Source organism: Narcine bancroftii, chromosome 13, assembly GCF_036971445.1.
Source record: "Narcine bancroftii isolate sNarBan1 chromosome 13, sNarBan1.hap1, whole genome shotgun sequence".
NCBI classification, from domain to species: Eukaryota; Metazoa; Chordata; class Chondrichthyes; order Torpediniformes; family Narcinidae; genus Narcine; species Narcine bancroftii.
Window position 1 is genome coordinate 75,410,838 of NC_091481.1, and position 22,747 is coordinate 75,433,584.

The 22,747-nt window shown below is 44.4% G+C and overlaps 1 protein-coding gene across 1 annotated transcript in view; it reads left to right on the top strand.

Annotated features, from left to right (window-relative positions):
- The window catches only part of ppp5c (protein phosphatase 5, catalytic subunit), a 73,850-nt gene extending 54,340 nt beyond the window's left edge, over window positions 1-19,510 (top strand). The window contains exons 8-13 of the mRNA XM_069909892.1: window positions 2,636-2,778; window positions 8,311-8,398; window positions 10,679-10,719; window positions 12,149-12,327; window positions 15,690-15,771; window positions 16,822-19,510. Coding sequence (XP_069765993.1) covers window positions 2,636-2,778; window positions 8,311-8,398; window positions 10,679-10,719; window positions 12,149-12,327; window positions 15,690-15,771; window positions 16,822-16,884 — 596 coding nt within the window. The 3' untranslated portion in view covers window positions 16,885-19,510. The remainder of the gene's footprint in view (window positions 1-2,635; window positions 2,779-8,310; window positions 8,399-10,678; window positions 10,720-12,148; window positions 12,328-15,689; window positions 15,772-16,821) is intronic.
- The last annotated feature ends 3,237 nt before the right edge of the window (window positions 19,511-22,747 follow it).

Sequence of the window (22,747 nt, forward strand, 5' to 3'; positions counted from 1 at the left end):
ACACACAAGCAGACATAACACAGTACATAAAGACAATAGATATGCAGGACATATATTTCATCTTTACAAATACAAAAATAAATATTGTTTTGTACACATGACTGTCTCAGAGGGTGAGTGTGAACAGTTCCTTCATTCATTCAGCAGTCCCGTGCCCGTGGGAAGAAGCCTGGTGCTGCTGATTCTGATACTCCAGTATCTCTTTCCCGGCAGGAGCAACTGAAAGATGGAAGGGGTCCTCTTTTGCACACCCTCTTCAGACAACAATCTTGGGAGATCATGGGGTGGAGAGAAGACTCCAGTGATCCTCTTTGCCACTCTTATGGTCCCTTGGTTTGACCAATCCATTTCACTACAGCAACTGTACCACACTGTGATGCAGCCAGCCAGGACCCCTGGGTGGCTGGTAGCCTTGCCTGCTTCAGTTTTCTCCAGAAATGCAATCGCTGTTGCACCTTCCTGACAAGTGAGGGGATGTTGAGTATCCATGATAGGTCACTAGTTAAGTGAACTCCAAGGAACTTGGTACTCTTCACTCCTGATTTATTGATATGTAATGGAGGGTGGTCATTCCTGGTCCTTCACGATCTTCACCTTTTCCACGTTGAGGCTCAGGTTGTTACTATTGCACCATTTCACAAGATTCTCCATCGTTGTTGCTGATGAGGCCAACCACTGTTGTGTCATCTGTAAACTGGATAACACTATTGGAGCTGAATCTGGTGACACATTCTTGGATCAGCAGCGTGAACAGGAGCGGGCTGAGCACACAGCCCTGAGATGGTGCTTGACAGTCTGCTACTGACCCAGACACACTGTGGTCTACCGTTGGGAAGTCTAGGATCCAGTGACAGAGAGAAGAGCTCAAGCACATTACTGATGCATCTCATGTGCAACTGGCTAGGGGTGGAAGCTATAGACAAGGAAAGAAGGGAACTGCAAAAGATGCAGCAGGCAAGTGCAGCTAAGGGTGAGAGTTGGGGAGATGGAATGAGGGAACAACGGAATTCTGGTGCTGATAGTTGAACAGATCCTAGCATTTGTGGAATGGCTTTTGAAATGGCAAATCCCCACATTGTCAAAAAAAATCTGATAGCCAGATAAGTGAGGTGATTTTTACACAGGTGATTCAAAGCCCGGTCAAAGAAGCACATTTTGAGGACTTCCTGAATGAGAAAAGAGACAGGAGGAATTCCGTATCTTTAAATTAGACATACAGCATGGTAACAGGCCCTTCTAGCTCATGAGACCATACCATCCAATTGACCTACACCCTGAGTACATTTTGAAGGGTGGGAGAAAACCCGCACAGGAACAGGGAAACGTACAAGTTCCTTACAGACAGCGCTGGATTCAAACCCGGGTTGCTGGTTTGTAACGGTGGCATGCTGACCTCAACGCTTGATTAATTCCTAACGGTGAGCAGGAAGGCTGAATTAGAGATATACAGCTCTCTGAAAATTGAGCATTGTTCAGGATTTAAAAACGAGCTTGAGAATTTTTAAGTAACCTGAGCCCATACAGCTCAACAGGCTGAATTAATGGCTCAGTGCAAGTTTCAACAACACATGCAGGTTAGGTGAGCTTCATTTCACTTGGAGTTTGTTTAGTGATCTGGACACTGAGAGTACACAAGTAGATAAAACACACATATGCTGGAGAAACTCAGCAGGTCAAACAGTGCCTTTATATAGCAAAGGTAAAGCTGCAGAACCAACATTTCGGGCTTGACCCCTTCATCAAGGTGTGGGGGAACATGAGGGATGTCCAAAGGGGAGGAAGGGGGAGATGTGTCTAGGCTAGGTGAAGAGAGAAAGGAAGTAGGAACTGGAATAACTAGTTAAGGGGGGGGGGGGGGTAAGCTTATTAGTGGAATGCAGTGAACCCAATGTTCATGCCCTGGGATTGGAGGGTGCCCAGATGAAAAATCCTCCAATCTGCGGATGGTCAGGGTGGGGTAGTGTGAAAGGCCATGCACAGGCTTGAAAGTGTGACTCAGAATTGAAATGAATGGCTATGGGGAGGTTAGTAGATTGAGGGGAAATTGAAATGGACCAAAGGAAAACATAGACAGGGGAAGCAAAAGCAAAAAGCTTGTCAACATGCAATGTATTTCCTTCATGCCTTTCATTATGGCTTAATCTTCCCTGAGAATGGAAGCACGTCCTCTTCAAACATTTCAAGGGAATTTTCTGCAACCTTGGAACATGGCAAAAAAATTTCTCCCAGTTATGTACTTGTGATTTGTTGTTTCAGGGGGTTAAATAGCAGTTAATTTCCAAGCCGCAGATAAAGATGAGAAAAGTGACCAGAAAACTGCTTTACCAGTTCATGGTCTGAACCAGGAGGACTTGTGACAGCCCACTCCTGCCTCACCCTTTTGTCCCATGCACCCAAAGACATTACTACACTTGCCCTCTGGTCTTATCCTTGATTACAGTCAAACTGGCTATCGAAGATCAAGGATAACTCCCCTCGTTCTTGCATTGAATTGCTCAAAATGCCGGAAGGGGGCAAGAGCTCAATAGCAACAGATAAATTCTGGGAGGGTGCTCAGTTGAACTAACTTAACAATGCATGTTTTGCATGGTTAAATTGTGTTATCTGCTGATGCCAGGAGGTTTGTACTTGGCAGGTAACCATGAAACTGACAACATGAATCAAATGTACGGCTTTGAGGGCGAGGTGAAGGCGAAATATACGTCGCAGATGTTTGAACTCTTCAGCGAGGTGTTCCAGTGGCTCCCTCTGGCACAGTGTATTAACAGCAAAGTTCTGGTGAGTACACAATGACCTGACTGGTAGTGACTGCTTGGACAACAAAACAGCACAGATGCCAAAAATCTGGAAGAAAACCTTAGAAATACTGAGCAGACAAGGCGGTGTCTGTGAGAAGTGAAACAACGAAGTCATTGACCGTAAAAATAAAATCATCTGTCTCTCTACAAATGCTGTCTGACCCAGTGAGCATTTCTGCAAATTGTAATTATTTTATTGCCAGTTGCTTGTATCATGACACTATAAATTCTCAGGTTCCTAGATTTTCCCAAAGAGAGATTAAAGTACTCAAGTTTTTTTTTCAAACAAACCTTCCTTTTCCTGGAGATGCTGGAGGAACTCAGCAGGTCAGGCAGGATCCATGGGGAGAAATGGTCAGTCAGCATTTTGGGTCAGGACCTTTTATCGAGACTAAAGTGTAAAGGGGGGGGGGGGGGTGACAATGAAGGGGGAAAGAAGTTGAAAGGGTCTGAGTTGATAGGATATCGAACAGAAGGTGTGAGACGTGGAGAGATGGGTAGACGGAGAAACCACTGGAAAGATGAATGAAGGTTGGAGAGAAAAGTATGTCCAGGAGTAGGTAAAGAAGAGATGGAAAACTGAAACCAGATGGACATGGGGGTCAATGTTTGTGCCATCAGTTTAAGACTATCCAGGTGTGTTGTTCCTCAATTAACATTTGGCCTCACCCTAACAATAAGGACAGGGACAGACATGTCTATGTGGGAATGGTTGGGGGAGTTGAAATGTTTGGCCACAAATAACTCAAGATTCCAGTATCTGGATTTTTTTTTCCATTTCTATGGATCTTTTCACACTCTAGTACCTCTGGCCATTATAATAGCAAATGTGGCAACGAATCTCTGTACAGCTACCTCCCATAAACCATAAAGTTAAATATAAATTGATTCTGTATGTGAGATTGGGAGCCCATTCAGCTTAGTAAATCTACACTGACTCACAGCATTCCCATCACTCCCATTCCCCCACTTCCCTAAGACCTCTTCTTTCACACTTGCCAAGCCCACACCCAAAATCTGCCATTCACCAACTCCAGGGGCAGTTTACGGTGGCCAGTTAATGTACCAACTCATCTTTGGGATGTGGGAGGAAACTGGGGCAAACCTCTGTGATCACACATCATTACACAGGTATCTCCCTGGGTCTAAATGGACTGTGGTCAGTGGTGCTGAGCCACCATACTGCCCTGCAGTAGCCAGGACTCCAGGAAAACTCGCCTGCTCTTCATCATGGGATCTTTTCCATCAGCCCGAGATGATGGACAAGGCTTCACTTTATCACCTTGTTCAACAAAAGGTATCTCTAATGGTGTTAGTCCCTTCATTGGTGCACTGTAATCTCAGCCTCGTGCTTGTAAAATTTTTGATCACTGAGTCTTGATCCCTGTAGCTTTGGTATATACTACCCTGGGTACTGGGACCTCTCTTATACCAAGTCCAGTCAGGTGTTCTTGTATGAACTTTGGGCTTTCTAGCAATCAGAGGGGGACAAGGGTGGTTTAAGTCAGGGATATTGGAACCAGGGTAGATTGTGTGCATGGATGCAGAGCTCTCTGAGCAGATACCTGACCACTGCCTAAGCTCAATTCGGCACACCTTACCTAGAGCTGCACTGTTTAGCTTCACACTATCTGCATAGTGCCTTTAAGATAACAAGCCAACCACCTTGGATCAGACAATATGTGACCCTGATCTGCATAAGCCGATATTAATAAAGGAGATCAAAACCATAAATAGAGAGAAGAATTATGGTATGACCTCAAAGCAAAGGAATGGACCAGGGGGAGTTTCAGACCATGGACAGTTGATGGATCGATTAGGTTGCAAGGACTTCTGTCTGGTGTCCAACGATGTAGATATCTGGGCTGTTGGAGGTTAGTGGGCTTGGTAGGCTGGTAAAGGTCACAGGAATTTGAGGAGAAGAATACGCTTAGAAATTAAAGGCAAGGATATTGAGCAGCCTGGTCAAAGTAGCGGTTAGTGCAGTGCTGTTACAGCGCCACTGACCGGGGTTCGAATCCCGTGCTGTCAGTAAGGAGTTTGTGCATTCTCCCCAGGTCTGCGTGGGTTTCCCCCGGGGGCTCCGGTTTCCTCCCACCATTCAAAATGTTCTGGGGGCTGCAGGTTATAATTGAGTGGAACGGGCTCGTTGGTCAAAAGGGTCTGTTACTGTGCTCTAGGTCTAAATTTAAATCTATTTAGATACAAACTTAGAAGAAGCCAGTGCAACTCAGCAGACACAAGGGTGACAGGAATTCAGGTTTGAGGCAAGTTAGGGTAAAGACACTAGAATCTTGGATCATACGGATTGTCAGCGTGGGTTTCAAAAGGGTGCTTAAACCTTTTTTTTTAAAGAAGTCATAGATGATGTAATGCATTTAGATAGAATTTAATTCAGGGGCTTTTGAATATCCAGGTATGGTTGTCCATAGTAAAGCAATGAATAAAGGCAGAGAACGCAAAATAGGGGCTGTAGCAGAGTGCATTGGTAGCTGGTTTCAGTGCAGTAAAGAGTGGCTATTTCCACCACCATCGCATACAATTTATATCCAGCTTCCTTAGACCTTTCAAATCAAAAAAATAATTTCTAAATTTGCTGATGCCAAATTGATGGGTGGCTGATTGGGTGGGGAAGTTGGAAGTGGTGGAAATTACGGAGGTGGATTACCACAAACTAAGACAATATATTAATCTCGCTGAACCAGAAACATATTAAATTGAGCCATGATAAAAGCAAGCTCATATATTTCAGTAGAATACTTGGGAGATGCGTTTCAAGGTGGGGCAGAGGCATGTGTTCGTGCACATGATCACCGAACCTTGCACCATAGATTAGGAAGGCCTTTTTTTTAAAGTAAATGAAACCAAGCCGCTGGGTTTTGATGCTAAACCTGTATGGAACCAAGACCACACTTGAGCAACCACATTATAGAAATAAGATGGTACTTGCAAGAATGCAGAGAAATGGTATGAAAAATGAAGAGGGTGTGCCAAAAAAAGAGGATAAATAGACTGGTCTCTGTAGAACTGGAGTAATCTTATAGGATTTCTTAAAATTGTGGAAGGTTTTGGTAAAAGGACTACAGAAATAATGTTTCCATTTGTGGACAAGAGCAGTGTTAGAAATCGTCAATATACGGTGGCCAATCAAGAAATCACAGAGGAAATTTCGGAGAAATTTCTTCACCAAGAAATCTGCCACAAGAAATGGTTGAAGGGAATAGCAGAGATTTGTTTGAAGAGACAGTTACTGACCCATTCCTCTAACTGGATGAAAAAGTAGAGGAATAGATCAGTAAACCTGGGCAAAGATGTAGAGGGATGGGTCAGTAAGTTTGCAAATTATATGAGGGGTGTTGTGGATAGTTTTTAAGTTGTTGTAGGTTATAACAGGATATGGACAGGATGCAGAGTTGGCTGGAAAAATGGCAGATGGAGTTCAATCCAGATTAGGGTAAGGTGATACATTTTGGAAGGTCAAACTTAAAGGCAGAGTACATTGTTAATGGGAGGATGCTTAACAGTTTGGAAGAACTGAGGGACCTTGGGATCCAAATCCATAGATTCATACATACGGCCACTCTTCATAGAATACCGCTCAGCCTTCACTACCATTATTCCCTCAGTTCTGGTCTACAAGCTCTAGGACTCTGTATACCCCTCTGCAACTGGATCCTTGACTTTCTCATTGGAAGACCACAGTCAGTATGAATTAGAAACAACGTCTCCGCCACAATGATCATCTACACAAGGATGCGTGCTTAGCCCACTGCTCTACTCATTATACACCCATGACTGTGTGGCCAGGCCCAATTCCAATGCCAACAGGATCATAAACAACAATGAGGAAGAGCTGGGTCAGCTCGTGGAATGATGTAACAACAACAACCTTGCGTTCAACGTCAGCAAAACCAAGGAGATGATTCAAGAGGAAGTCGGGGAACATGACCCAGTCCTCATCGAAAGCTCAGCAGTGGAGATGGTCAAGAACTTCAAATTCCTAGGTGTCAATATCTCTGAGGATCTGTCCTGGAGCCTCCACATTGATGTAATCACAAAGAGGCTCGCCAGCGGCTAGACTTTGTGAGGTGTCTGAGGAGATTTGGTATGTCACCGAAGACTCTCTTAAACTTCTACAGGTGTACCGTGGAGAGCATTCTGGCCGGTTGCATCACTGCCTGGTATGGAGGCGCCAACTCTCGGGACAAGGATAAACTCCAGAGGGTTGTTCACTCGGCCTGCGACATCACAGGCACCAGACTTCACTCCATTGAGGACGTCTATGTGAAGCGATGTCTTAAAAAAGTGAGCCTCTATCCTCAAAGACCCTCATCACTCAGGCCATGCCCTCTTCACTCTGCTACCATCAAGGAAAAGGTACAGAAGCCTAAAACTGAGCACTCAGCGGGACAAGGACAGCTTCTTCCCCACCGCCATCAGATTCCTGAATAATCCATGAACCACTGCCTTACTTTTCGTGCACTCTTATTGTTTTTCTATCGTAATGTTGTAAGAATGCACAATGATCCTGTCGCAAAACACCAAATTTTATGACAATAAATTCTGATTCTATCAAGGTTGCTATGCGAGTTGATGGGATAGATAAGAAGGCCTATTTTATGCTGGGCTTCATTAATTGGGAGATTGAGTTCAGGTGTCATGAGTTAAATCTGATGAGACCGCACAGAATATTGTGTACAGTTCTGGTGACTTCAGTACAGGAGGATGTGGAAGCTATGGAGAGGGGGCAGAGATTTGCCTGGATTGGAAAACATATCTTCTGAGGCCAGGTTAGCAGAGCCGGGGCTTTTCTCTCCGGAGCACAGAAGGAGGATAAATTACTTATTAGAACCTGACAAGATTATGAGAGGCATAGGGTGGACGGCCAGTGCCTTTTTCTCCGGGGCAGGAATAGCAAACGCCAAAGGACGTCAGTACAAAGTGAAGGGAGGAACATTTAAGGGAGACGTAAGGGGGTTGTGGGTGTCGGGTTGAAACATTAGGGGCACTTAAGAGAGTTGTAGACAGGCACATGGATGAAAGAAAAATAGAGGGTTTTGAGGTAGGGTGGGTTTAGTTTTTTTTGTGTGGTAGGTTGGCACAAATTCTGGACAGAAGGACCTGTATTGTGCTGCAATGTTTTAAGTATCTGGAGCCAAGTGTGGGAACATGGAATAGAGAAGAAAGATGGAAGGACACACCAGATTGGATCATGTATGCTGGCACAGTCCAGTTGGGCTACATCTGTGTCTGATGTATACCCTAAGTGAGCTCTCGTTAACACAAGGTGTGGCAGCTGGGGGGGCGACCACATTTCCACCACCTTAGAATGTACAGCTGGGTTGTCCATTTTTTCGTCGAGTACTCAGTGTGCAATTTTATCTTATTGAGACAGAGTCAGGAAGCCTTGTAGTCAAGTTATAAAGTTGCTGGAGAAACACAAGGGTGGTGATGTCATGAATGATCATGGGTATGCAAACTCCTGATAGATTCAAAATTATTTGCCATACAGATAATGCATGGAGGACTCTTCAGTGATGATGGTATAACTCTCGACGATATCAAGAAGATTGACCGAAATCGGCAGCCTCCAGATTCAGGTATCACAAGATAAAGGAACATCAGTAGGCCATTCAGCCCATCGAGTCTGCTCTGAGCTAAACCACTCTTACATCTAGTTCCAAATTCTGGTCTTGTCCCCCTATCCCTTAATACCCTGATTAATTGGATACCTATCAATCTCCTCCTTAAATTCCCCCAATGATCGGGCCTCCACAGCTCGATGTGGCAATGAATTCCACAAACCCTGACTAAAGAAATTTCTCCTTATCTGTTTGAAATGGGTACTTTCTCATTCTAAGACTGCAAGGGAAACACCTTATTCACATCTAGTCTGTCCATTCCTTTCAGCATTTGAAATAATTCTTTGAGGTTGTAGCCTGGTGGTCTCGGTGTGAGTGTGAAACCAGCGGCTTCCATTCGGCCTGAAGTGCAGGCCATTGTGGGCGCCACACATTTAAAGCAAATAAGGCTCCAATTCTTCATAGAGTGGATCGTTGAAATAAAAATAACATCAAACAAATAAATCGCAGCAACGTGAGTCAGAGGGTTTGAAATGAGTCTGTTCTAACATAAGGAGTATTAGGAATAAAGGAGATGAACTTAGAGAATGGAATTACGAGGTGATGGCTATTACAGGGATTTGGCTGGGGGGTGGACAGGATTAGCTGATGCAGGTAGTGTGAGTTAAAAGCAATAGGATGAGAGGAAAAGGGGGGGAAGTAGCATTACTGGTCAGGGATAGTAGTATCACAACTGTAGAAAGGGAGAACTGTAGATGGAGTTAGTGTGGGTGGGAGTCAGAAATAGGAAGAGAGCAATTACTGTACTGGGAGTGGTCTGTAAGCCCCCAAATTGCCCTCAGGACCCAGAGGAGCAGATTAGCAGGCAGATTGTGGAATGGTGCGGAAATTACAAGGTTGTTGTTTTGGGAGGCTTCGACTTCCCAAATATTGACTGGCACATCCTAACTGCGAGAGAGATAGATGGGACAGAATTTGTCAAGTGCATACAAGAGGACTCCTGACACACTGTGTGGACCATCTGACTAGAGAAGAGGCCAGACTGGGTAATGAGCCTGTTTCCCAGGGCAGGAGTAGCAAACACCAGAGGACATCTGTACAAAGTGAAAAGAGGAAAGTTTAGGGGAGACATCAGGGGTAAGTTTTTTACACAGAGATGTAGGTGCCTGGAATGCCTCGTCAGGGGTGGCGGTGGAGGCTGGAACATTAGGGGCAGTTAAGAGACTTTTAGATAGGAGCATGGATGAATGAAAAATAGAGTGTTACTTGGTAAGAAGAGCTTAGTATTTTTTTTGGTAGGAATATGTAGGTTATCAAAACGTTGAGGCCGAAGGGTCTGTTCGATGCTGTAATGTTCTGTGCTTGATTGGTGATGGTGGAAAACCTTTCCTGACTCTGCCCTGAAATGACATATTAGCGGAGGTTATCAAAAGGTTAGGCTCAATAAAGAAGATGGGGTACATGGGGACTTTAGGAGGTCATTGGAGCCCAAGACCTCAGGGATTGAAGGCAATGCTATGAACGTTGGATCAGTTAAAGTCTGAGATAAGACATAGGAACTGAAATAGGCCTTTCAGCCCATTGAGTCTGCCCTGCCATTCAATTATGAGCTGATCCATTTCCCCACTCAGTCCCACTGCCCGGCCTTCTCCCCATAACCTTTGATGCCCTGGCTAATCAAGAACCTATCGATCTCTGTCTTAAATACACCCAAGATATGAATGTGTTTCCTGAAGGTTAAAGATTACAGAGAGCTCCAGAGATAATGCCATGGAAGGATATAGAGTCATACTACATTAAAAAAAAAGGCCCTTCGGCCCAACTTGCCTATGCTAACCAAAATGTCCCACCTGCCTGCACCTGGCCCATAGCCCTCCAAACCCATCCTATCCACGTAACTGTCCAATTGTCCAAATGTAAGAATTTTAATATCATTGATTAGTCACATCACCAAGCAGAGGTATGATGCAAACATGTCTTGGTAAGTTAACAGATAGGGAGTAAGAATTGAAGAATCTATAACCCCTCAACCATTCTGTGCAGAATTTGATGCTTGTTAGATTATACCCCTGCAATGTGTAAATCGTGTGTAATCCATTCCAATTACTTAATGGGTCTAACTTTACTCCAGCCCTGAAAGAGGTTTCTAAATTACAACTGAAGATGTAATTGAATCTCAGTGTTTTTCTTTAAACAGACAAAGAAACATCAACTGATTGTTCTTCCCTCAGTTCCCCCCACCGGATCCACCTTCACACTCTCCCCTCTGTTCTCATCGTTTATTTTCTTTTGTGACAGGTCCAATGTGTGACTTGCTTTGGTCAGATCCACAACTTCAGGTGAGAGACCAAAACTCACTCACGCTGCATTCAGATCTCAGCAGCTTCAAGGTGAAATTAGAAATGTCTTTTGTCTGAACAATGTAACTAGGACCATAAATATTTGATCATCAATTCCCATGTGACATCATTGTGTGTTCTTTTGTTTCACTATTTGGCTGCTTCAGTCAGCGGTAGATCCTGAATTAGAATGACTTGAAATTTTATGTATGATCAGCACATGAAACGGGTAACGAAACTGAATTGTGTTTTATCTGAAGCCTCATAGTGCAATTTTTTATGGCCTGCCCTCGACCACTGGTTCTCAACCTTTTCTTTCCACTCATGTACCACCTTTAGTAATCTTTTACTAACCACAGCACTATGCCATCCTATGTTTAGGAAGGGATATGTTAAGGTGGTGTGTGAGTGGGGAAAAAAAACAGATTGAGGACCACTAGCCTAGACACTGATGAATGGCCTGCAGCTTGTCCACAGAGCATTTCTAACCAACTGCAGGCCTATCCCTGTTTCCTTTAACAAGCCCTTTACCTTGCACTGGAATACAGTGATCTCTCCAGAACTTTGTTCTGTTCAAACTGGGGGTCAGATGAAAGGCACCTCGTCAGTGGGGCTGACTGAGATTTACAGTAACAAATGCACCCTTCTACCTAGACATCGGAGAAAACTCTACCAAAATAAAATCACAAGCTCAGCAGTGCTCCTTGTCCCTGAGTCCAGAGAGTGACTGTCTCCAATATACATATGTCTCTTCACCAGAGAGAATGAGCCTGTCTTAGTTTTATTCCATTTTAATTTACTCGTGTAAAAGTCAATCTCATGTAAAAGTTGAACCCCTATTTTTGGCCAAAAAATCTGGAATTTTCCATGCATCTTGTGTAAAAGCCAATCCTAGCCTCTCACCCCAGCACAGAGCTTCTGATGCCTCGATGGCGAACGTGCCCCGGCCGTCCACCCATCAGAGCTCCTGAAGCCTCAAATGTGGAATCTCACCTCGGCTCTCCGCCCATCGGAACTCCTGACACCTCCAATGACACAGCTACTTAATGCGGTCCCAACCTCCCCTACGATAGGACTGTGTTTTGATGCACAGACTCTAGATTATGAATTTAATTCATGGTGTTTTTGTCCTTCATTCATTTGGAGTTCTGCTACTGATAAGGTATTTTGGATCCTAGTGTGAATTTCAGCCCCTCAAGAGTAGTATCCAAGTCATTGTGAACCATTTTACGGGGTAATCTAAGTTCGACTTTTACTCAAGTATTTACCTTGTTCCCAGAGGGTTTCTCTGTCCTTTTTTTCGCATGCCTCCATCTCTGGTATGCGAAAGATTATTCAGTATTCAGACTGGGGGGAGGGGGTGCCTCCCCTGGTGATCATTGCCCATTGCCCAAAGTGAGTTCACCTGTCCCTTGTTGTCTTTCACCAGAATGGCAGGTCGATCAGCAAGCGTGGTGTTAGCTGCCAGTTTGGGCCAGATGTCACCAAGCGATTCCTGGAGGAGAACCAATTGGATTACATCATCCGGAGTCACGAGGTGAAGCCAGAGGGTTATGAGGTGACGCACAACGGGAAATGTATCACTGTGTTCTCTGCGCCAAACTATTGGTAAGTATTGTTTCTGCTCCACTAACTGTGGAATCAGCGGGTGCAATACCCCTGCTTATTATTTTGCACAACAATTTTTTGTCTTCCTTGTGCATGACGCCATTGCCAGTTCCAGCCTTGTGAAATCCAAAACTAAACTCAAACATTGACGCAATTTCAAGCAGGAATAATTTCAGCGTGCAGAAAATCTCTCAATGGTTTCTGATCACTCAAGGGAGGGGGAGCTGCTTCTGCTGACGGATCAGATCCCAGAGATCATGGTTTAGAGATAAAGCACACAAGATCCCAGATGGGGATAACATTCTTTTGTAACTGCAGGCGTGAAATCCAGGTTATTGCAAATGGTTTCAGTAACAACTTTCGTAAATGAGCTAGATTAGTACAAGGTAAAATATTTAGGGGTCTCTATGGAAAGGGCAGGGTGTTACATCTGATTGGATCATTTTAAATTTTATTTACAGCACAGAAGAAAGCCTTTCTGGCCATTGAAACCCATGCCACCCAATTACACCTAAAGTAGCCCTAAAATCCCATACGTTTTAGAGGGTGGGAGAAAACTGGAGCACCCGGAGGAGACCCAGACAGGCACAGACTCCTTACAGATAGCCCCAGATTTGAACCCGAGTTGCTGGCACTGTAACAGCGTCACACTAACTGTGCTGTGTAGGCCTTGGGCACTGATTGGATACTGGCATAGGCTCAAGGACCAAATAGAACCTTCCCCCCCCCCCCCCCCCACCATCAGTCACTGCTATTTATTTTCCTTTTATAAGGCGGTTTCGCCTGCCTTGGCCACGCCCATTAGAAAAGCAACCTTTGAGTTGGGAAATTTTGTATTGTCACAAGATACACAAGACAAAGGGACAGAAGCAGGCCACTAGGCCCATCGAGTCTGTTCCGTAAATCTACACTAAGCTACACTAGTTCCAATTTCCGGCCTTTTCCCCATATCCCTCGATACCCTCACTGATGAGATACTTGTCTATTTCTTGTTTAAATACTCCCAGTGATCTGGCCTCCACTGCTGTACGTGGCAGTGGTTCCACAGATCCACGACCCTCTGGCTAAAATTCTTCCTAATCTCTGTTTTATCCGGATAACCTCTAATTTTCAGACTACGTCCCCTTGTCCTCAAATCACCCATCAAGGGAAACATCTTACCCGCATCCACCCTATCGAAATCCCCCAGTATCCAGAACCTACGGGGGTTGCAGATGCCGGATATGCAAATTTTCCGGTTGCCTGAGACATATTCTTACACCTAACTAAATCACCTGCTTTAAGAATAAACCATTTAAAAGACAAAATGTAAAGTAATTTTTTTAAAAAAAATAATATTGTGGTCTTTAATTATGTAAAGTTTGCTTTAATCAGGTTTTCCTCTGTTGGTTATAAAATTTAAATTTGAGCGCCAGTCGTTAGGTGCTAACTGCTACTCTATCCGCGCTGCCGTAATAATTAATCCCCCCTCCCGCAAGTTTACAGATAAAGCCTTACTAATATACTAATAAAGATAAAGACTCTTACTCGGCAGCGATAGGGAGACACTCTGGGAGAGTTGCCCCAGTGGCGAGCAGCATTGGCCGGCTCTTCGTCCAGGATGCCAACATTTTATTCAAACAACTGCTGAGGGTGGGGCATGACCAGGGCGTTCTGGAGGCTGAATGTTCGTTCCCATCTTCACCAAAGGGTTGTGTGTCACTGCGGAGAACTACAGTTCTCAACTTTTATTTAGATTTTTATTTATTCCTATTTATTTCAAATTTTTATGTATTAATTTCCTCAATTTTTTTGCCGGTTGCTTTATCTTACTGTACTCCTTGCTGACAAAGTGAAATGAAGGATTTTCTCATTTTTCTAGCATTTGTCAGCCTTGGGTTAGCTCATCTCTCTGGCGTGGTCGCTGACCAGTGACAGGACTCACAACTACACTCGCACTCAAGTTATTCAGGCTGGTTAAACATCCAAAACTTGGCCAATTTTCCTTCATCTATGATCCTTAGCTGAAGGTGAATCTCCGCTTGACTGTCGATAACTGGATTTTTTGCCTTCCGTGAACCCATTGCGGGTTCAGGGTTACATGGTGATCATGTGAAATTGACAGACGGGTAAAGAACCAGACAAGTTCATGCCACTGATAACTAGAGCACTGTGGCTAAACACACACACACTTCCCTCGAATTGTTTATTGTCACATGTGATAAGAGAGAGTAAAAGGTTTGCTTCTTTGCATCCAAATCAACTTGTAAATTTTTAACTTTTATTTGTAGCACTATAGATGTCAATTTAAACCCGTACCACCCAATGCAGCACTTAGTACATTAATAACAAACAATGAAAAGAGTAGTACAGTAAAACCCCTAGTATCCAGCACCCATGGGGATTGGTCAATGCCAGACAAGTGTACTTTCTGGTTGCTTGAGACTTACTCTTACAATGCCCTAACTAATCCACCCACATTAAGAATAAACAGTTCAAAAGACAAAAATAACATTCTGTACTTACACTGAACCCAAACTTCACATGCAAGAATATATAAAAGAATTTTGCTTTATATTCAGTCATATTCTTTAAAAACATTTAACCATCGCTGCATCTGCAGGTTCCTCCTTTTCCACGGAGCCGCCCAAAAGATGAACAACAACATTATAGATAATTAAACTCCCCTCCCCCAAGTTTACACATAAAGCCTCTGGCCAGGGCGACTCTTACTAAGCAGGGATAAGGAGACCCTTTGAGAGAGTCACCTCAACAGCGAGTGGCATCAACCCGCTCTTCATCCTGGGCGACACCATCGCTGTTTCACACAACTTTATTCAAACAGCTGCTATGAGCAAAGCTGGCTGAATATTTGCTCCCATCTTCACCAAAAGTTTTATGTGTTACTTCAGAGAATATTTTACAATTTTAAACCTATTTTTTGCCTATTATTTTATTCTTATTTATTTTAATTTTTGAAATTTACTTTCCTCGATTTTTTTTGGCCAGTTGCTTTAATTCTGGATACCAGGGGTTTTACTGTATTACGACGACAAATAGTGTAGTCAAACGTTCAAAAACAAGGGAATCATCTTTTGCCTGTGAGAAACTGCCCTTGAATCTGGAGGTTCACATTTCCAAGCATGAGCTGCTTCTGCCCGACCCAAGAGGGGGAGAAGGTTGTGTGACGAGGATGGCGTGTGCATTAAGTAAATTTGCAACTTCCCCGAGTCCGAGAGTGAATTGATGGAGAAGAGGTAGATTTGCAGCAACAGAAAGAGAGGAACTGGGCTGCTAGACCGTTGGTATACAGTGTACACCTCAGCACGCTTGCTGTCTGCTCTTGGGTTGCCACCATTTAACAGATGCTCTTTCTTTTCCAGTGATCAAATGGGAAACCAAGGTGCATACATTCACCTCAGGGGCTCTGACCTCAAACCATCCTTTCATCAATTCAAAACTGTGGTGAGTTAAGGTAGAAAAAGGGGTGGTCTAAAATGAGCTGGGGTTAGGATTGCAGGGAGGGAGATTTACTCCCTGGCACGGTGTGGAAGATGGGGTCAGGGGAATGGTGACTGCAAGAGTGGCTGCAAGGTCTGGCAGGGAAATAGAGGAATGAGTGATGGCAAAGAGATGGGAGGTAAACAAGAGCATGTGCAGTTGCCGGGATCTAGGGCAGTCCACAAAAGTGCTGGAAAACCTCAGCCAGTCACACAGCGTCCATAGAGAGTAAGAGGCAGCCAGTTTCGTGGCGAATTCTGGAGAAAGGCTTGGGTCTGAAACATCGACTGCCTTCAACTCTCAGTGGATATGACCTGCTGAGTTTCTCCAGCATTGCACTAGAGGTGATAGGAGCTTTAAATGTTAAATGTAGACATGCAACACAGTAACAGGCCATTTCGGCCCATGAGCCCGTGCCACCCATCAACCTATACCCCCGGTAGGTTTTGATTGGTGGGAGGAAACCGGATCCCCCGGGGAAAACCCACGCAGACACAGGTAGAACGTACATACTCCTCATAGGCAGCATGGGATTCAAACCCCGGTCCCGATTGCTGGCGCTGTAACAGCGTTACACTAACCGCTACACTAACCTTGCTACACTCATGCATTAAGACTTGGAGCAGTGGTTCTCAGTCTTTTTTTTCCCCACCCACATACCACCTTCGTAATCCCACAGAGCACTGATGCCATAGGTGCTTGTGATTAGGGATTACTTAAGGTGGTATGTGAGTGGGGCATAAAAGGTTGAGAACCACTGGCTTTGAGTTACCACAAGTGTGGGGCTGCTTGAGAGAGAGAGATTTCTCCATTCTGACCCCTGAGAAAGAACAAGCTGACTAGAGAAAGATCCAGTGAGTCCCGTTTACCACAAAAAGTGGGAGAAGATTTAATTGTTTATTGCCATGTGCACTGGGAAAACTGCATTGTGTGCTATCCAGGCAAGTCGACCCATTCTCAGGTAGATGTGGATGAGCGGTAGGAACTGTGTAACGCCTGTGCTTTCTCTTCCAGCCTCACCCAAACGTTAAACCGATGGCATATGCAAACTCGCTACTGCAGCTGGGAATGATGTAGCATCGGAATATCTGGTTTGGACAGTAAACCCTCCTGCAGGTGGGGGGGGGGGGGGGGGGTTGTGGTGTCAGGGTTTAATTTAATCTTCCTCACTAGATCTCCCATCTCTGAACTAAGTCTCCGACCTTCCCAGCACCACGGCCCCAGCCGAGGTGTCCTGCCCAGAGCCACACAAAACTACGGAGTGAAAGTCACACTGGGACACGTGCCTCCTGCACGAACCGGGTTTAGATGTACATCCTTGCCCTTGCAACAAGTGGTTTCAGATTAAATGCACAATACTGGTAAGACTGCAGAATAAAAGAATTTAATTTCCTCAATGTTGCTGATAATCTTCTTATCTACTTCCCATTTCCTGTTAACCAGCCCGTTGATTGAATTTGGCCTCTCCCTCATTGCCAGAAGAGGACCAGTGTGTGGCTAGTTCATCGTCTGCTGGCAGCCTGCTTGATTTGAGCTGAGGTTAAACAACTATGGTCCTATTTCCCATTCTCTACATTTCTATAGCAACTTTCACATCCCACGAAGTCGGCATGGCTCTTTATGGGCAGCAAAGTCAAATTTAATCGAGGAGTCTCTGCTTCAGGAAATGCAGCTGTCAATTTGTGCACAGAAATGTGATTAGTGGCCAATTAAATCATCTCAGATGTAGATAAGGAGGTAGATGCCTGGGTATGGGGAGAATACTCCCAGTTATTACATTGGGCAGATGTGCTTTTACATCATTCACAACGAAGCATCCCTTCACATTCAATGTATCTCTGCAGTGGTGGGTCCCTTCTCACCAGTTCACTCTGTCCATAGTGGTTAGTTCCCTCCCCTTACTACTTTTCATTGTCCACAGTATGGGTCCCTTGTGGCTTTGTTGCCATCTCCAATGAAGGATATTTGATACACACTGCCTTGCCTGCAAGGTCAGGAAAGGTATCTTGCACTTGGTTGAGTTGGGCTATTGCAAATCAGTGGGTTCAGAGCAAAACCAGTGGGCAGCGGAACAATGTGAATCAAGAGCAGGTGTTGCGGGGCAGATCGCGATAGGTGTCCCACCAGCGATTTGCTTCACGACATCCAGTCCCCACTGTAGAACCCCTTCGGGGAGCCCTCATCCCGTGCCAACCAATAGGAAATGCTGCTTTACTCTCCGGTCCCTTCATTATTTCCCACCCTGCCTCTCTGAATGGGGTATTTAAACTGCTGCACTAGTTCCCTCAGAACTGCCCTCTGGTGTCCTGTCCAACGTCCGGCCCTCAACCAACCACATCTGTGCTGCTTCTTTAGCAAGTGTTTCAACACATTTGTCGATTACCTCATTACTGGGGAGCACCTTGAAACTTCCCCATGCTGTGAAAGTCACTATGTAGCTGAAAGTTTTCTGAATTTGGACTCATCAACTCGACGACCTTGCTGCCAGTTACGAGACTGGAGGTTTGTGATGTCTCATTATCCCCTCTGCTAGTGATGCTCCTCAGAAGGTAGCAGAGAACTTCGAAGGTCAGGCGGGGCAGAGTGGAAGTTTTGTTTAGATTGCTGCTTCCCGTGTAGCCCTCCTGCAAAGCCATGTTTGTTCGGTCTAGGTGACTGGGAGACTCCCACCTGAACTCAGCTCCTACCAATAACAGGGACATGTGTGTTGCATGTTATCCCAAGCTGGGGAGAAACCTTACTGAATAGTTTTGTTTTCAAAACTCCTATGGAGGTGGAGGCAATGGTGTGTCATCCCACCAATGAAAAACAAAGTCTTGTTCTGTGGGGGAAAGTTCTGATCTTGCATGGGATAGGGATGTACATCTTCTTCAGGTCAAGAGACTGAGCAAGTGAATTAACCCACAAACCTCCCAACTCCTTTCTCACCATAAAAAAAACCCTCCAATTCTTCCGACCTGCTGTCAATATTCCTTTCAGACACAGGTGTTCTTCCAGGCGTTTCGTTCCATGTTCCACTGACCTCTGGGTAAGAGGGGGCACATAAGGGGAATGTGACAATCATTCAGAGCCTCTGGAAAGCCCTGGAATTTTTTTTTGGGGGGTGGGGGTGGGAGAAAGGTGGCGGATTTCATCCTGGAGTGAAACGTAGAAGTCTGCAAGTGCTGTGATTGTAGTCAATGTGCAAGAGTAATGGAGAAACTCACCAGGTGGTGTCTCTTCACCCCCCCCCCCCCCCCCCCCGGTAGCATCCCTGACGAAGGGCTTGGGCCCAGAACGTTGGTTGTATACATTTTGCCTCCTACAGATGTTGAGGGACTTGCTGAGGTTCTCCAGCACTTTTGTTTATTCACACATTTCTACCTGGGATGTCTTGCATTACTAGGAATAACTCTTTGAGTGAGCTCACCGCTATAATGAGAGGAAAAAATGGTTAAAGGCACTGGTGGTGCATCCACAATGGCATGTTGTCCTCACGATATCGAGTGCTGCTTTTGCTGTGTAACCATGTCTGACGTACATGCAAGTGCACCTTTGGTATCGTATAGACATCAAACCAGCGATGGGTTAGATAAAAGTGGGGAGCTGGGGTTGGGGGAAGACTTGATGACCTGGTGCTCAGTTTAGGCACAAGAATTTTATAATTGTATGTGTTTGCCATCATCATGTCACTGTCAAATAAAAATTTATTCAAATGTTAGAATTCTGTATTATATTTAATGATAATGTGCATTGTGGTGTCTGAAGATTGCAACCTACGAAAAGTTGTGTTTGCTAAGTGACAGCAAAATGTTGAATAAAATGATTGGAAGGAGTGCTCGGTGTAGCCTTTCGGTATGTGGGGAAAGGAGGTGAAGGGGAGATGGAATGCACAGGTGCAGAGAGTCAGGAAAGCATCGGTTCGCCTTGTTTCTTGGAAATTCCCACACTATGCAGGGGTTCACCTCCTCTGGTAAAATGCTCAGTGCCTCCTCTCCCCAAAGGACAGCAAGGGGAATGTCGAGGCTGTGGCATGAAGAATTCTGCTCGACATGAGTCTGTGATCGTCTGCCGTGCACCACAAGCTCAGTGTCCTGTGCTTAATTTGGGAGGAGGACATTTCATTTGCCCTTTTGGAGTTGATCCATCTTGCCTACCAGTGTCGCTGCAGTTCTGTGTATGATAACAAGTTCTTGTCATCATTTCAGCCCAATGTGTCAGAAAGAGTTGCCAGCCTATTACCAAGCTTTCAGCCCCGCTCCCCTCATCCTGCCCATCTCAGCACATTGTGTACAGATAGAAATACTCTTTAAATGTGAAGGGCTCTGCTTTCACCGAGCCTTTTGGAAAGTGAATTCCAGAATCTTTTCGCACTCACGTGAAATTGTTTCTCCACATCTCCCCTCTGATTCCTTCCACCAGTCCTTCAAAGATTTGCTTGTAATTTTGAAACACTTCTTTCCAATCTATTCGCGCCTTCATACAGTCTCAGTGTTCTAAACACAAACCAGGTTCATTTTCATTTTAAAATTTAAATCATCTGACTGTTCATCTACAACCCAATGAAACAGCATTTCTCCTGACCACAGTGCGCCCACACACTCAACACACAGTGTGTGATTATCAAGTGTATGCATAAAGATATAATTTTAAATAAATACTTTGAGATGATTTACTCAGTTACAGGATGCCATTCATCAATCTCACAGCCTGCAGGAAGAAGCAATTCCCTAATTAGCAGTCTGAATTTGATGTTCCTGTACCACTGGTGGTGGATCAAAGATCCTGTTTGTTGGATGGAAAAAGTCATGCATAATTCTTTAAGCCCTATTTTAACAATGCTCCCAATGAATGTCGTGAACAGAGGAAAAGGAGGCCCAACGACCTTGGCTGGTTTGATGATCCTCTATTGTCTGATGCTTTGCAGATACTGTCCCACACAATGATGCAACCAGACAAGACACTCTCAATAGTGTTCCTGTAAAAAAAAAGTTGTCAAGATGGGGGCTGGTAGCCTTGCCCTCTTCTGCCTCATTAGGAAGTGTAGGCATTACTGCATCTTCCCGATTAATGAGGAGGTGCCGTGAGTCAACCTTTATGTGTGTACCAGGAAACTTTGTTCTCCACAACGGAACCATTGAGGTGCAGTGGAAAATAGTCTGACTTCACCCTCTTGAAGTCACCAATCATCTCCTTTGTCTTGTCCATACTGAGTCTTGGGTTGTTTTCGCGCCATTTTCTGAGCCCTCCCAATCTGCACTCTCTTGGCCAGCTGATCACTGTTGCCAATCTGGTGATTCTGGTAGAATGGTGGGGAGGGAGGGACAGGGGGAGGAGCCCAGGCCTACAGGCAGGAGGTAATAGATGGCTAATGAAGGGAGGGCACAGCCGTAAATGGGGAGGGGGGATGGCTCTGTGAATGGAGAGGGAAGGGGGTGGAGACCTGGAGGAAAGAAAGGAGAGCTCGCAGAAACCAGAAAAGCCAATGTCAATGCCATCTGGTTAGAGTGGCTAGGCGGAATATTAGGTGTTGTACCTCCAATTTATGAGTGTTTGAGGCCATGGACAGATATATTGGCAAGGGAAGGGGGGGCACAGAATTGACCACTGGACGGTCCCTATCACTGATGCAGACAGAACGATGGTAATCAGTAAAGCGATCTCCCAGTCTGTGTCCAGTCTCTCCGCTGTAGAGAATGTCACAAAATTTTCCGATACTGCCTACATTCCCATAAATCTCCTACATCTCTGTTTGGTTCTTTCCAGTAACATCGTGTTCAGGTTGTGATTTAGCAGATGCTGTCAGCCCTTCTCCCTGCTCTTGTATTCTGGCCTTGGTTAACAAAAAAATACTATCCCCAATGACTTCTTGGACCATTTTTTACTATCCACCATTTTATATCATTCTTCTGCCTTCAAGAATCTGTAGATGGCCTCCAAGAACTCTTTCTTCATATCATTTTTCTGGATATTCTCGAAGTTACAGGAATAAGAGGCTTCCATTTCCACAAAAACTCCAGAACAGAGATGCATAAACTTGAGGGTTTTAACAGAATATTAGAACAAATTCGTCAAGTTTATTGTCATCTGATTGTACAAATACAACCTGACAAAACAGCGTTCTCCAGTCCTCAGTGTAAAACACGCAGACACACAACTAGACATAACACATGTACAGACAAGCAATTCGTATGCAGGACAAGTATCCATATATATACAAATAAATCAATATTGTTTTGTGAATATGAGAGCCCCAGATGGTCAGTGTGAGCATTTCCTTTGGTCGTTCACCATTCTCACTGCCCGTGGGAAGAAGCTGTTCCTCAGCCTGGTGGTGTTGGCTCTGATCCGCCTGTATCTCTTTCCTGATGAAAACTGCTGAAAGATGCGGGGTGAAAGTGGTCCTCAATGATTTTTCAAACCCTCAGAATTGATAAGAATAGATAATAATATAAAAGGAATAAAAATAAAAGACAAGGAATATAAAATCAGTCTATTTGCGGATGATGTTATAGTGTACTTAACAGAACCAGAACTATCAATAAAAGAATGAAATAAGAAATTGAAGGAATATGGAGAAGTGTCGGGTTACAAGATAAACGTAAATAAAAGTGAAGCAATGCCTATGAATAATGCGGATTTCTCAAAATTTAAGAAGGAATCTCCATTTAGATGGCAAATGCAGGCAATAAGATACCTAGGTGTACAAATAAACAAAAATCTCGGCCAATTATATAAACTCAATTATTATCCACTAATGAAAAAATTACAGGACGATTTAGAACATTGGAAAGATTTACCACTAACAATAATAGGAAGGATAAACTGTATTAAAATGAACATTTTTCCAAGGATATTATACTTATTTCAGGCATTGCCAATACACCTGACAGAAAAATTCTTCAAAGAGTTAAAGAAAATAATAAGGAAATTTTTATGGAGAGGAGGGAAACCGAGGATA